Source organism: Diadema antillarum, unplaced genomic scaffold, assembly GCF_040938485.1.
Source record: "Diadema antillarum isolate AM-2024a unplaced genomic scaffold, OU_Dant_1.0 scf00000057, whole genome shotgun sequence".
NCBI lineage: Eukaryota > Metazoa > Echinodermata > Echinoidea > Diadematoida > Diadematidae > Diadema > Diadema antillarum.
This window is the reverse complement of record NW_027270946.1, coordinates 145,248-159,294: the sequence shown is the minus strand read 5'-3', so window position 1 is coordinate 159,294 and position 14,047 is coordinate 145,248. Positions and strand designations below refer to the sequence as shown.

Sequence of the window (14,047 nt, the reverse complement as noted above, 5' to 3'; positions counted from 1 at the left end):
GTTATATTATCTGTTCAAGTTAACCCGTTGCAGAAGAGTCTCAAGTATACTCGGGCAAATGCCTATAGGAAATGTATGTTTTGGCAAAATCAGCCCATCCTCAATGGGTTAAGAGTGATTATTGTGCTTGTGTCTGCAGAATAGGTTCCCAGTTGATGAATGACTTGCCCTTCACCCATTTGAAACTAGAACCAAGTATATTCAAGTAGGTGTCTGGAAGAAATGTGTGTTACAGCAATATCAGCTCGTCCTCAATTTGTTGATGGGTACTGTAAAAAGGCTGCTGTCAAGGGTTTAGATGCATGGATTTTGAAGCTCAGAAACCATGGGAAAAAAAAGCATCTCTGACAATCTTTGGGGGGGGGGGGGATGGGAGGGTTTTCGTTGAGTCATGTATCATATCTCTATTCTCCATTCTTTCCCTTTGAATTTGAAATTGACAACTAAGATGAACAAACATACATAATGTACACACTTGCACACACCAATACACAAAGTACTTAGCATTAACTGAGACATTGTTCTAAATGACTGTGCCTGGCAGGAACGAGATCTGTGCTGGAGAGGAGATCATCATGTGTCCACTGTGTGACGAGACATGTCCCTACTGGAGACTATCGGACAGCTGCCTCTACTCCAAGGTCAGTCATCGCTACTTCTGGCATTTCTAAACTGTAGTACCATCTGTTCAGATTCAGCCAATCTCTCCGCCAATCATGGGGGTGCGGGCAGAAGGCCTGGATATCCTAGCCATTTCAAACTTGAATCTCATCAAATAAACGTCAAATTCCTCTTTGAAATGTACACGCTTTAGTACTTCATAAGTAGTTTGTAATTATCTCGCATAATCTGAATCCTGTATCTCAGCCATAACTGTGTCATTCCTTTGATATGATTTTAAAGGGATTGTATAGTATTGGTGGAAATGAGGAACTATATGATCCCTTTAATTTGATACATAGTGACCAGAATGTATCACGAAAATCTTTGTGCTCTTTGTCCCTCACAGTTGACGTATCTGTTTGACAACGAAGCAACCGTCTTCTTTGCCTGCTTCATGTCTCTGTGGGGTAAGACATGCATTCATGGGAATGTGTATGGCAGTCAACAACTTACTCTAATATACCTTGTTTTGTGACATTAATGCTTTATCATATACAGGGAAAAAACAGTAAACCAAATGTAGCTTACGTAGCATACTTGTGAGAGGGAATTGTCCAAACAAAGGTACATTTGTATGTGTTTGCAGTTTGTAGCCCTCTTCTCTGTCTGCTGATATTGTGTGTGCTTTTGTGTATCTGTCTAATATTCTGATATACGTAAAGCCAATGACCAGATGAGAGCAGTTGAAATCTAACCTATGGATTGTGCAGATTGCAAATTGTGTGTAACTGTGTTTGTGAAATATCACAGGCACTAAACAAGCATCAAATAATGAATGCACACTTACACACACTCTGCAAATGCATGGCAAGCCTGTAATGTACTTAAATACATGAAGTGAATTTCAACCCTGGATTTGATTTAAACTATCTTTTGTATAATGGGGATCTATGTACTTATAGTCTGTTGTAGAAATGCATTGTAGAGCACACAAATTTATGAAATGAAATCATGTGAATAGACTCTAGAGGAGTCTTGATATGGACAGAAAAAAAAGAGATACAAGCTGTAACTGAAAAGGTAGAGCCAAGATTAAGGAATAACGTTTGATATATGTCACAAAATAATTACATTTGTCTATGCTCATCTTTCAAAGTGTTATGGGAATTTGTGTCTTTTCCTTTAGCCACCATGTTCTGTGAGTTCTGGAAGCGTCGCCAGAATGAGCTGGACTATGACTGGGACTTGTTTGGCTTCGAAGAACAGGAGGTATGCCCTTGGTCTGATCAATATCCCGATATCATTTTTCATTTTGCTTTTGGAGATTAAAGAAAGTTACTGGAGACCACCAAGATGCGAATGGTTGGCTCAGCAAAATAAACGAAATATGCATGAGAAGCACAACTCTGTCAGATTTGTTCCAGTTAAAGAATTGATCAGCCCATCAAACCAATTGTGACTTTTTTTTTCCAGCACAAAACATGTTTGTCTTTTGAATATGGAGTCATGATTTTAGTTCTGAAATCAACAGAAATGGTGTCTTCACTGGCATCACTGTTAGCTGAAGTTTATCAAAAATATGGCACAGTAAAATCTGAATAACTATGACAATGTCTCATCCCTAAAGAATTCCTTAGTTAGAGCCATTGTGTCTTGAAACCTGTCTACGAGGTCAACCGAAAGGAACTAAATGTGACACGCTACAACAAAAGGATCCGAAAGTCGGGGGAGGACAATTTTCTGAAAATGACGTGACATAATACCTTAATCGTCTTCTTTAATTTCATATATAACACAACTGATAAAAATACTCGGTTGCGCAGATATCAGTGATTTTATTAGCGCATGTCAAGTGGTTGAGGCAATCAAGAGTTTCGAGAAAAACACGTTCAAAGTTTTCCTTTCAACGCTATCAGTTTTCACCGCTTGACTATAGAAGGCATGTTCCTAGCGACCTCCACGATGTTCATTCAAGCTCAGCGCCAGCAGTCTACGCACGACCAATCAGTAATCAGGATGCCACGCACTGACCAATAAGATCACTCCCTCGTTGCTAGGGGTGGAGTTTAGCTGCGACGCTAAATCCAAATCTTCGGACATGTTTTTCCTACGTTGAAAGTCAGAAAATCATGGCCCAGAAAAACTCTGATATCTTGCCTTTCCTTTGATCATTTAGCTTCGAAATTTCGGCAGATGATAGACAAAACATTAGACTACAAAATCATGCCAAAAACAGAAATCTGGCTGTTTTGACCAATTTTGATGATGCGACTTCTAACTTGATTTTCTCGGCTAAGCCATCAGTGACTTTAGGATCCTTTTGTTGCAGCTGGTCACAAATTACTCTCAAGCTGGCTAAAATGTAGGAAATTTAATTTACCAGTCAGTCTCTGCAAGTGTGTATGTTGTTGTCGAGAGATGGTCACAAAATTCACACTTATGACATTCTGCTGCTGCCTTCTCCACTGAACCTTGACCCTTCCAGGAGAACGTCCGCCCTGAGTTCGAGGCCAAGGCCCCAGACAAGAGGATCAGTCCCATCACAAACGTAAGTCATCATATACTGAGGCAGCTTGTTACTGGAGGAAAACATGGCCGAAGGCGTATTGTTAGGACAGTTAGGATTGGGAATGCAACTGTGCAGATTAAGTGGCATTGTGTCTTTACAAAAACGCAAATAAGGAAAGATGATGGATTATGCTACCTGTAGTTTGTCTACTTTGATTCCAATACCTTCTGATGTATATACTTTATGCACCCAGTTCAACTTTCAAACGAGAAATATTCCATTCACTCCCTTTTAGTAGACCAAAAAAGAGCCCCTCGCTCCCTCTCCCAAAAAAAAGCTTGATTAAATGTACCCTGTGGAAGTGATATGTTTCTTTTTATTTACCACATCGTAAAAGAAAGACACAATTTGATGCCACTCTGTTTAGCCTATTTGTAATTATAAAACAAACACAGTCTGCTGTGAAAACTGATTTCATTCTCAATGTTTGTTTTGGCAAAGAGCTGCAATGAAGACCAATACAGTTATTTTGAATCTGAGTTTCTAAATTAGTAACCCTACTTATCCCCTTCTGTTGTACACAGACTTGATTGCATCAGTAACACCTTCATATCAAATCTATGTAAAATTCCAATGTGTTCGGGAAAATAGTTTGCAAAGTCCGCTCATCTTCTGAGATGTTCAGTTGTCTTTAAGGGGTGGGGGGGGGGATCTTTTTGCAAATATTAGCAAATGAAATGAGATTGGTTGTTTTCAATTTGAGGATTTTGTTTCAGGAAATCAGTTACCGATTTTTGCCATGTTTACAGTTTTAAAAGTTGTCAAATTATCTGCATTTCTTTTTTTTTTTTCATTATTGATGTTATGCAAAGCAGTACAGCACGTAGGTTTTGTCATTCCAGTTATGCCATTGATTTTATTCCCTCTACTTTTTTGTATGTGTATATATATGTGAAATTTGTATCGACCTCGGATGTGATTATTAACCCTTTTCATTTCCCCTTTGTGAGTTTTTGCTTTCCAGGAATGATGGAGTGGATTCCTCCCTTCACCTGTCGTGAAAATATGCTGCATCGCCCCTCAAGGCCAGGCATGAGGATGCCTTCAGGAGTACTTATATGGACGGCCCTCTCAAATATCTCCTTTTTCCACAGGTGCTCTGAGAAGGAGACATGCAGTTTGGCAGAGTGATCATTTGTTTCCAAACCAAAGGAGTGATTATGTTCTGTCCTGTATGAAAAATTGACCTGCTGTTGGGATGTCAAACAATGTCACATTTTGTGTGTCTTTCCCTTCCTGTGCTTATATGTCTTGTGCTTTCCAACCACTTTTGCAAATCCCATTCCACTTAAGCTATTACATTTAGTGACATTTCTCCCTTCATTCTTCTCTCCTTTCAGTGGGGTGGAAGGGTATAGTCCTTTTTTTTTGGGGGGGGGGGGGGGGAGCAAACTCTTTCATATTATCACGGTGATGCCTGCATTGAAATTGTGCCATTGTTAGAAGCTGCACTTATATCAGAAATAAAACCCAAATATCTGTCAATTGGACCAGACAAGTTGGAGTCCATTTACTGAAAAAAAGACAAGCAAACAAAGCAAATGTTGTGCACCTCAGAAAGACCACCCCTCCTTTCTTTCTCCTTTTACAAGATTTCTAAAATGTACAGCACTTTACATCTTGATTTCAGAAGTTACCAGGGGTAGCTTTCATGTAAATTCGGGATTCAATAGTCTCTAAGTTTCCCATGATATGTAAAGATGGTATGTTCATAGTTTTGATCTATTTTTATTACCTAGTAAGTAGGAAAGCCACTGTCATTCGGTGGCAAGAAATGTTCCATGTCTCAATTTAAAGGTAAAACTATGACCCAGTATGGAATGTCAATGTGCAATTTGTTCTGTACATGGGGTGCCATCATTCCAGGTTACAGTTAAGACTCAGAAAAGCTCAACAAATGTGTGTATGTTTTTTGTTTACCCCTTCCCTGTCAATGGGGGCAGTCAAACATTTGAAAAAGTAGTACAGTGTATTTATAGTTGCCGTGTGATTTTAAGGCAACAAATTTGGGAGCTGTAATTTGCACTCACAATCACACACTGCTTGTAGTGCTGAGTGTTACACAACTTTGTCGTGCTCATCCATCTCAAAGTAAACCGTTGCTCCTTCCCTTGCGGCACCATCGTTCCAAAGATGCTTTTGTAGGTGACACGCTCACTAGTTATTAGTGATGCAGATATAATCATGGTTTCCAAGTGCTGTTTCACTTGATACTCACTATCTCCCCACTCATGCACCTGTCTCTTCTTAACATATACACCTCCTTTCTCTCTCTCTCTCCCTTTCTTTCATTTCCTGTGCACCCTGCCACCCAAGGTGTATGAGCCATACCTCAAATTGAGAAAGAAGTTTCCCCGTTTCACAGCTTCGGCTACGACCATTCTCGTGCTGGTGAGCTATTGCGCACAGGGTGCAGTGCGTGCAACGAGTTTGAGAACTTGTCGTTCGCCTCACCGTCTAACCCCGTCGTTGAACTGACAAAGTTCGGCAGGAACAAGACGTTCTATTAAAGATGACTAATTTCTCTTAATTACGGCCCTGACACGTTCACTTCTGCATGCCAACCACAGCTTGTAGCATGCATCTCTCTCACACACAGATTCCTATTCACAGCATTAAAATGTGCAAGTGAGTGCTGATGGTTCCTCGGGAATGCGTGAACGAGACAGTGCCTGGTGGTGTCAGAAGCATGGTATCGCAGATGATGTTAGCGTGATCGGGCCCTGAATGGCAAGAAGATGATGGTGGATGCCTCAGTTTCTTCCTTTTTGATGATGTTATTACTGGTGTGGGTCAGTGTTTATGATCGACACCCTTCTAGAGCCTGTCCAATTCCCGTGATGATACTTGCCACCTGATGAGCAGCAAAGTGTGTTATCGCATCCACAGTAGGCTTTCTTTTCTGTTTGCTTCCGATAAATGAGACACGCAAAGTAGCAGGAATGAGCGCTTTGCGAGCCCAGACAAAAAAGCGAGGAATTAGGGGTGCATGAATACACGTATGTTGTGTGTTTGAGCGTGTGTGTATATGTTTGCACTTTACTGCTTATTTCATAACTCAAACATTTCATTTTGCTCTTGAGAAGAGAGCTGGCTTGATTAAATGTTTGTTGAATCACTGTCATCCATGAAACACAATCTCAACCCAACGTAAGTACATTGTATGCCTTCCAGCTCTGTGATGCCGTTCTTAATGCCATGTAACTTCAGAACTATTTATGTTGTCTCTTGATTCCTTTTGTCACTCTGGAAATGGGCCTAATCCTCAAGCCTTCACCAAATACATGTTATGTATGATTCTCGCTTTGCAGCACCCCCACACCTTAGGCAGCTTGCTTTCTTTCGTACCATGTACATGTACATTGTTCACGTTTCATGACTTGTGTTGTGCTCCTCTTAACACATGACCACTGGATGCATGCTCTGATGCGTGACTGCAATATGGCCACCACAGCTAACTGAGCCATACATGAAGTTCTCCAAAAAGTTCCCTCGATTCTCCGCATCGGTTGCGTTCATCGTATTCATGGTGAGAGTCCATAACAGGCACGCAAAAAACGCACACGAACGAAAACAAACTGGACATAATCGGGGTAGACACTGTCCGTGCGTTTGTGTATGTACATGTACCTAGTTAATAGTCAGCATAGTTTGAAAGCATTACAGCATTTTTACATCATAACCAATGCATGTGTTCTTCTCATGTTGTGCATTTTACGATGTATGTGTGGTATAGCTTGAGGAGCCCTACGTCAAGTTCTACAAGCGGTTCCCGCGATTCACCACGTCGATTCTGTTCATCACGTTTATGGTGAGAGACAGGCCGCCAAGGCAGAGTGATACCCACATAGTCAGAGGTTCCGTTTGCCCTCTTCCCTTTTTTCTCTCTCTCATATTTTTTGAGTGTTAACACTCCGCTTTCGCTCAAGTCCCATCCTCACTAATAAACCATGAGCTGTGCGTACACCCCTTGCACCCAACCCCACGTGTAGACGGTAAAATTCGTCCCTGCTTGCTTGAAAATGAAGTGACATGCTTCTTGAGCTTGCAACCTCTCTAATTCTGCCCCTGTTTGATCACTTTTTCAGCTGTTTGCCTCCTCTGCTGCCCTCTACTGTCCTGTTTTGAACAACATCCCCAACCACCTCCTGCACACCCCTGACATTTTCTTCTGATTTGCAGTTACTTTTTTTTCCCCCACATTTTATTTTGGCTAACCCTGGCTAACAGTCTCCTCAACTCTGATTCTGCCATCTACTGGGCAGCAGTGTGATTAACATGTTTTCATTTTTCCCACAGTTTGTTTGGTTTCCTTATCATTTTTTATTTGCCATGAGGCTTTTGAAATATCCTCTGAATACATTTGTCGATTTGGATTTGGTTTTTTCATTAAGCGCATACTAATTTATCGGCCTTCTCTTTTCTTTTTCCTTTACCTCATCAACCACTGGCATTCACTTCATTTTGGCATCTGCTTCATTTGATCACACTACTCATTGTGTTGTTTGGATGTATGTATTCTCACACATTACTCACCCTCTGGAAAAACTCCTGGCTTTGTTTCTCATGTATTCCCTGCATGTACACTTTACTTTCATTTACTGTTTATCATGCTGTTCTTTCTGTTTCATTCAAAACGTTGTGCACATCCTTTGACGATCTAATGAATTAACAAACAAACAAAAAATAAAACTTATATATCTGCAAATCTGCTGATAATACACACCAACAAAAATGATTGTGTATTGCCAACATGAAAAAAAATGTTGTGTATCTGTTGACACAAACTCAATGTACGTGTATGCTGCCATTGGGTGTATTTATTAATGTATGTCTTGTTGATATAAACCCAAAATAACGATATATGCACCATGTCCTGTGGACTGCATGCACCGGAATGCATCGGCAATGAATTCTTAACACATTTGTCATACGTTTCTGCAACCATTTCGTCTATGCTGTTCTGTTGTGTTCGCATTTCACGTCATGCATCTTGTGTTCATGATGAAAAAAAAAACAAAAACCCAAACCACCAACTACCTCTGTCCACCGCCTACAACTTTATTCACTCTCATGACCATCACATCATACTCTGACCATCCCTGGACCTGGTGATGGCCTCCAATGACCTGGAATGCGGTTTAACCTCTTGCTGACCTCTGACCTCTGAACTCCGACCTCTGCTCACCCTCTGGCTGATTGGTGTATCTCCTCCTGGCCTAAATGCCTCATCTTTGATATGCGATGTAACAAATGCTCCACTAACCCCGCCTTGCAAATCTCTCCGTGCCACGACCCCCGACACATCTGCAAACCCGCATATTATTTGACCAACCGTTGTTACCCAACTCTCTCTGACCTGCTGCCAATTAGATGGAAGAACCGTATGTCTCCTTCAAAGTGAGGTACCCGCGCATAATTGGTGGAATCGGTATAATCATATTCATGGTAAGATGGGAGAAACGCTACACGCCAGCATGTGTCATCTCATGTTAAACCCTTCAGACCAAAAGCTGTTGAAATGAGTGAATTTGTAATGTATTTACACATTTAATGTCGTAATAATACCTATCATAAAATGGTGATATGGATCCTAATCAAATGAATGACCGAGAGTTATCACACGCTTGGTCTTTTTTTCTCCAAAAGGCCCAAATTTACTTTTCACCAGGCAGTAGTATACTAATGGCCAGTGCTAACAACCACTTGTCTGCGCTCAGCTGCACTGCTTGCATGTTATGAATGCATTGCAATTGATTATGTGTGAGGTTCAGTTAGCTTGGAGCTGGTGCAAGCCTTGAAATCGTGCAAAAATTGCCGCCACAAAATTTGAATCATGTCACCATTTAATAAAACAAATAATGCACATCACTGGGTTGGGCATCAGTGAAATTATCCACCCTATGTAAGTATAGAGCAGTTCAAATTACACTTTGCTTTGTGTGTTTCATACTGGTCAAAAGTTACTATTGGGTGGATAATTCTTACTAGCACCCTTTGTAATGTTGAGTGTTTTGTATACTGTATATGCAATTGACAGTTTACCACCACGTGTAATAAATGGCTTAGGTTAAAGGGATTAAAAGTAGTGAAGACGTTTGTAGCAGTCTCTGTGTTGTATTTTGACCGATCAATTATGATTATGTGACTGTGTTTGGTGCCAAATCACACACTTTTTGTTTTCATGCTGGACTATCAAAAATCACTGCATGGCAGGATTCTGCCATGCTTATTTGCAAAGGAATGAACAAGATAATGATCTGCAAATGAGTTCTCTGTTTGAAATTTTGTTTGTATTTGAACACGATAGAGGAAAATTGGCAATTTGAATTTGCATTCTCCTATTAAAGACAGATTTAAATTAGCTTGCATCTGCATGTGTAAGAGTCTAACATCTTGCCAAAGTAAAGCCCTGATTGTATTCCCCTATTCAGGCTGTTAAAAACAGTTAGTTAAAAACTTATGGAAAGCTATGAAGGCAACAATAAGAACTTGAAGTTTAGGTTTGAGGAAATTGGAACTTTTTTGGTTGTGTGCAAGTGGCTGACACAATGTACTTTACTCAAAGTCAAAGCAAGCTATCCTACCTTTCAGGCTTTTGCCCGTTTTTCCCCTGACCTGCACTGTGTCCTATTCAATGCAGCATGAGTCGGCAAAATTGCTCAAGGACCTTTACTCCAGTCATGTGACAGCCACTAGTAATAAAAAAGGCAGAAAAAGAATGACAAGAAAGTCTTCCTGCAATAAAACAAAATTGGAGAGGGAAGCCAGGCTGTGCTGGTAATGGCTTCAACGTTTCCAAATATATGATGCTTACTGCTGGCTGTGGCGTCATTGCATGCACCTCCTAAAATAATTTAAAAAAAAAGACAAGTAAGAGGAAGTGAGCTTAACCATATTCCGATTTTGCTGCAGTCAACAAATAGTATGACAAAATCGTTTTGTAATATGATGACGACCTCTGACATGCCTTCTGTCCTTGTTAAAGCCGTGGGTGGGCTTCCACATGTTGGCAGGAAGCTGTGTGAATTTTCCCCATTCTCAGTCACAGTTGTATGCTAAAGCTAACAATTTGAAGTGTGATTGTAGATGGCAAAGAACAGATAATGCATACCTGTTTATCATATTTCTGAACGATGTACAATGGATTCTAATTGTATATGTTTAAGTCTGGGTTTTTGTGCTTCTACACAATTGTGTGCTGGAAACTGTATCTGCAACATCAGTTCATCCTCTGTTATGGAAAGTTTTCTTGACATTGTTTTCGATTGTTATCAGTAATAAGGATGTTTAGAAAGTGAAGATGATTCAAATATACAAATCAGCCTCATGTAGGGTGTGAAAAATGAAGTACATGTATTTGCAAAGATATTAGATATTGATGAAGCTGTCAATTAAAAGATTCATAGAAATATTGTTAACAAGTGTATTATGTCCAGGAATGCAAATCTTTCCATGGACCAATGAAAATAAGAACAAATTTCAGAGAGTAGTTGTCTTGTGCTCACAAGAAGATGTACTTGGTATATACATATATTTATATTTACTTCTGAACTAAAAGATTTCTCTCTATTTATGGATATGTTAAAGCATACCTACACATAAGAATGAATTTCCGATCCAGACGAGAAATTTGAGAAGAAAACAAGTGCTACAGATTTAAGCAAAAATGGTCAAGGAATAACGAAGTTTTGATGGCTTGAAAGCAGAGTGAACAGTAAAGATGACATATGTTTCCAAGCCTCCAATTGGTTTGAAAAAAAGAAAGAAAGAAAAGAAATAAAAATCACCTGACAATTCTGGGGAAAACAGACTTGTTCATAGCAGTGGAATGACCATGCACATTTTGACTGAAGATATGCAGAGTTGTATGTTTTGAACAGAGCTTTTAGGGATTGATTTCATGTAGAATAAGCGAAAAGCAGGTCCAAAGTAACATCACTGATGCCGAATAGGCTATTTTAATGTGTTTAAATAACATTCAAATTATTACATGTCTTTGTATGAAGACACTCAAGCCTCCACTGATAATATGCCATGGCTTCAGTCAGAAAAGATCTTTCCATGTAAAGTTTGCAGTCATGGCATCGAAACAAACATGTACATAGTCACAGATCTGCGGCAAATGCAATGTAGAGATGTAATTGGATGTACGATGTGTCTGCTACATTTAACTCATCTGACATTGAATACTTTTCTTGTTTCTCCCTCTGTTGTATGTTCATTAAAAACAAAAAGAAAAGAAAAAAGTTGTTAATGCTGCAGAAAATACATTTTCAAAATTTGGGAAATAATTGTGTACATGCTGTCATTAAGAACTGGCAAAATGAAAACTGAAAGTTCATTAAACCCTTGTGCTGCATTCACAGCATATTCTTCAACACATCTTTCGCAAATGACTTGTTAAAAAAAGTATTCATATAATGTAAACAAGCAGTATTTCATTCATTTGACATAAAAGAGTCATGTGTTTACTGTGCTTCATACTTTATTCTTGATCCAAGAATCGACCTGTGCGCCTTTGCTCATATTGCTGAAAACAAATACTTGCTCAAAACTATTGTATATAATCGTCCATTGACGATGAGGCATTACATATAATTATGTCTACACGTATATTATTTGAATGGCAAATTATTGTATTTTGGGATGTAAAAATATGTTTCTGTTTATCTCAGCGAAAACTGTTTTCATATGACATATGGTAGTGAAAACTGAATGAAATACAATATCTAGAAGGGGAGAGATGTAAAGTATAAGAAATGAATGTTGAAATATGTGCAATATATACATGCTATTCATCAATTAAGAGTGTACTGTATGAGCTATTATTTTTGCGAGGGTTTAATTTTTGCAAATTTTGCAAATCATTGTTGGACCCCAAATTTAACAACACGCGAAAATGTCGCCATGTGCTAAAGGTAAGAGTGCAATTGCAGCTAGCCTCAGTGTCAGTTTGCAAAAACATCTCGCGAAAATGTCGGTGACTTTGTCATTCGAGAAAATATCTGTATGCAAAAATAATGGCTTGTACAGTATTTAATTGGCTCGCTGCAAATGTTATTTCAAAATATGAAATTTGTGTAATGTATATTTACTGAAGTGTGAGTCCAAAAAGTTCATAATAACGATCATTGATACATGAGCAGCCCACTGTCATGAAACTTTCTTTCTGTCTACTTTAACTTATCTGAATTGCCAGGCACTGCTTTGCTCTGCTCTATGACGGAAAAAGCTTGAAACATGTACTGTCATCATTGATATATGATGTATCATCATTTTTTAAAGCAATTCTACGTCTTCAAATGTGGACTGAAAAAAAAAAGTTGAGATACTCCCATTTAATGGAAGAGATATTCTATTCCCATTTTATGGAATTATCTGCTGATAAAAATTTAAGCATGGATTAAGGTTTCAAAGCTAGGAAATGGCAATAAATGTTTTTTCAGTCGTAAGTAATGCAGATAAGTACCATGAAGTGTGGTTTGTACAAAGCATGACAATGGCAGGGAGGTGTTACGAGAAGGAGTAGAATCTCTTCGCAATTTGTGCAGATTTTTTTCTTCTTGATTCAGTGAGAATCTTGATTTTGACAATTTTAAACTGTATTTCTGAAAAAATGTTTGAATCCTTGATGTAAGTTGGTAGTATTATGGTACAAGACAAATCCTTAAGTCTTTCTAATCTTCTTGTTACTATTCATCAGGACTGAAAGAATGGAATATTAGAATCTCATATTAAAGTTAGCATTTAACCATCTTGTGCACACTTGTGCATAATATTGTTCGTCAGGTTGTGCACTTTAATGTTTATCATTTGGATTATAAAGTATATGGCTATTGTTTGGAATGTGTTTAGTAGCATTTTAACTTAAAAAAGTACAATGTTGGTACTGTTTTGATTGTGCTTCCTGTTTTCTCCACAGTACACAACTGTAAATTCTTGCTGCTGAAAATATGAAAAGGGATAGCAAATTGATGCTTGCTATGTTTGTTGAAGAATGACACAAACACTGTACCTAAACACAAGTACTGTCTTTTGTCAAGATGATATATTAACTACTGTACTGCGTTGGAGTGCATACATGTATGTGTAACTTCTCCGCGGCGTGGAGCATGGGTACAAAGGAGAGATTCTAGTTTACTTCCCCTTCTCTAACACCTTCCTAGTAACAGTGTGAGATCATTTGACCCCACAGTTCCTTGTTTTAAAGTTAAAGGACAAGTTTACCCGCATATGTGCGTGGATTGAGTAAATACATCAAGGTTAGTATAACACATCGGTGCAGTTTGGGGGAAATGGGACAATCCATTCAAAAGTTGTGATTTTCTAAAGTTTTAGTACTGCCATTGCTGGATGATCAAGACTGCAGCATTTTTTGATGTTTAACTGCAGGACAACAGTATAAAAAAGAATAGAAGCAGAATTCAACATAATTTCATATTACTAAATGAAAGACCAGTTGCTTCTTTCGGAAAGCAGGGGGAATAATGTACCCTTATGATATATCAGTAACAAGTTGAGGGAATGTGTTCTTGTCAATAAAAACTTTTTTCCCCCGATTTCTCTTTATATTCTCCTTAAATCATTGTCCTGCAGTAATGCCACAAATTGCTGTGGTCTATTCATCAAGCGATGATGGCAATGAAACTTTAAAAACTCATAACTTGTGAATGGATTGTCCGATATTCCTCCAACTTCACTGATGTAATCTACTAATATTGCTGCATTCACTCAATCTTCATTACGTAGTAAGGTGAACTTGTCCTTTGATATAATAATTACATTCTTATTGTCATTGTTTTCTGTCGGTAGAGAAGATATGTTCCACTTATAGTTTTATAATGTTGTATTACATAAGTGTGCCTTTAAATA

At 38.7% G+C, this 14,047-nt stretch overlaps 1 protein-coding gene across 17 annotated transcripts in view; it reads left to right on the top strand.

The window, feature by feature from the left end:
- The window catches only part of LOC139715872 (anoctamin-4-like), a 127,650-nt gene that overhangs the window by 83,947 nt on the left and 29,656 nt on the right, over window positions 1-14,047 (top strand). For 14 of the 17 annotated variants that reach the window (XM_071627421.1, XM_071627417.1, XM_071627423.1 and 11 more), the window contains 5 exons: window positions 545-641; window positions 1,010-1,070; window positions 1,790-1,872; window positions 3,089-3,151; window positions 6,627-6,701. In XM_071627421.1, the coding sequence (XP_071483522.1) occupies window positions 545-641; window positions 1,010-1,070; window positions 1,790-1,872; window positions 3,089-3,151; window positions 6,627-6,701 (379 nt within the window). Of the gene's footprint in view, window positions 1-544; window positions 642-1,009; window positions 1,071-1,789; window positions 1,873-3,088; window positions 3,152-6,626; window positions 6,702-6,908; window positions 6,984-14,047 lie in introns of all 17 variants that reach the window. The other 3 variants (XM_071627413.1, XM_071627408.1, XM_071627410.1) reach the window with 1 other exon arrangement.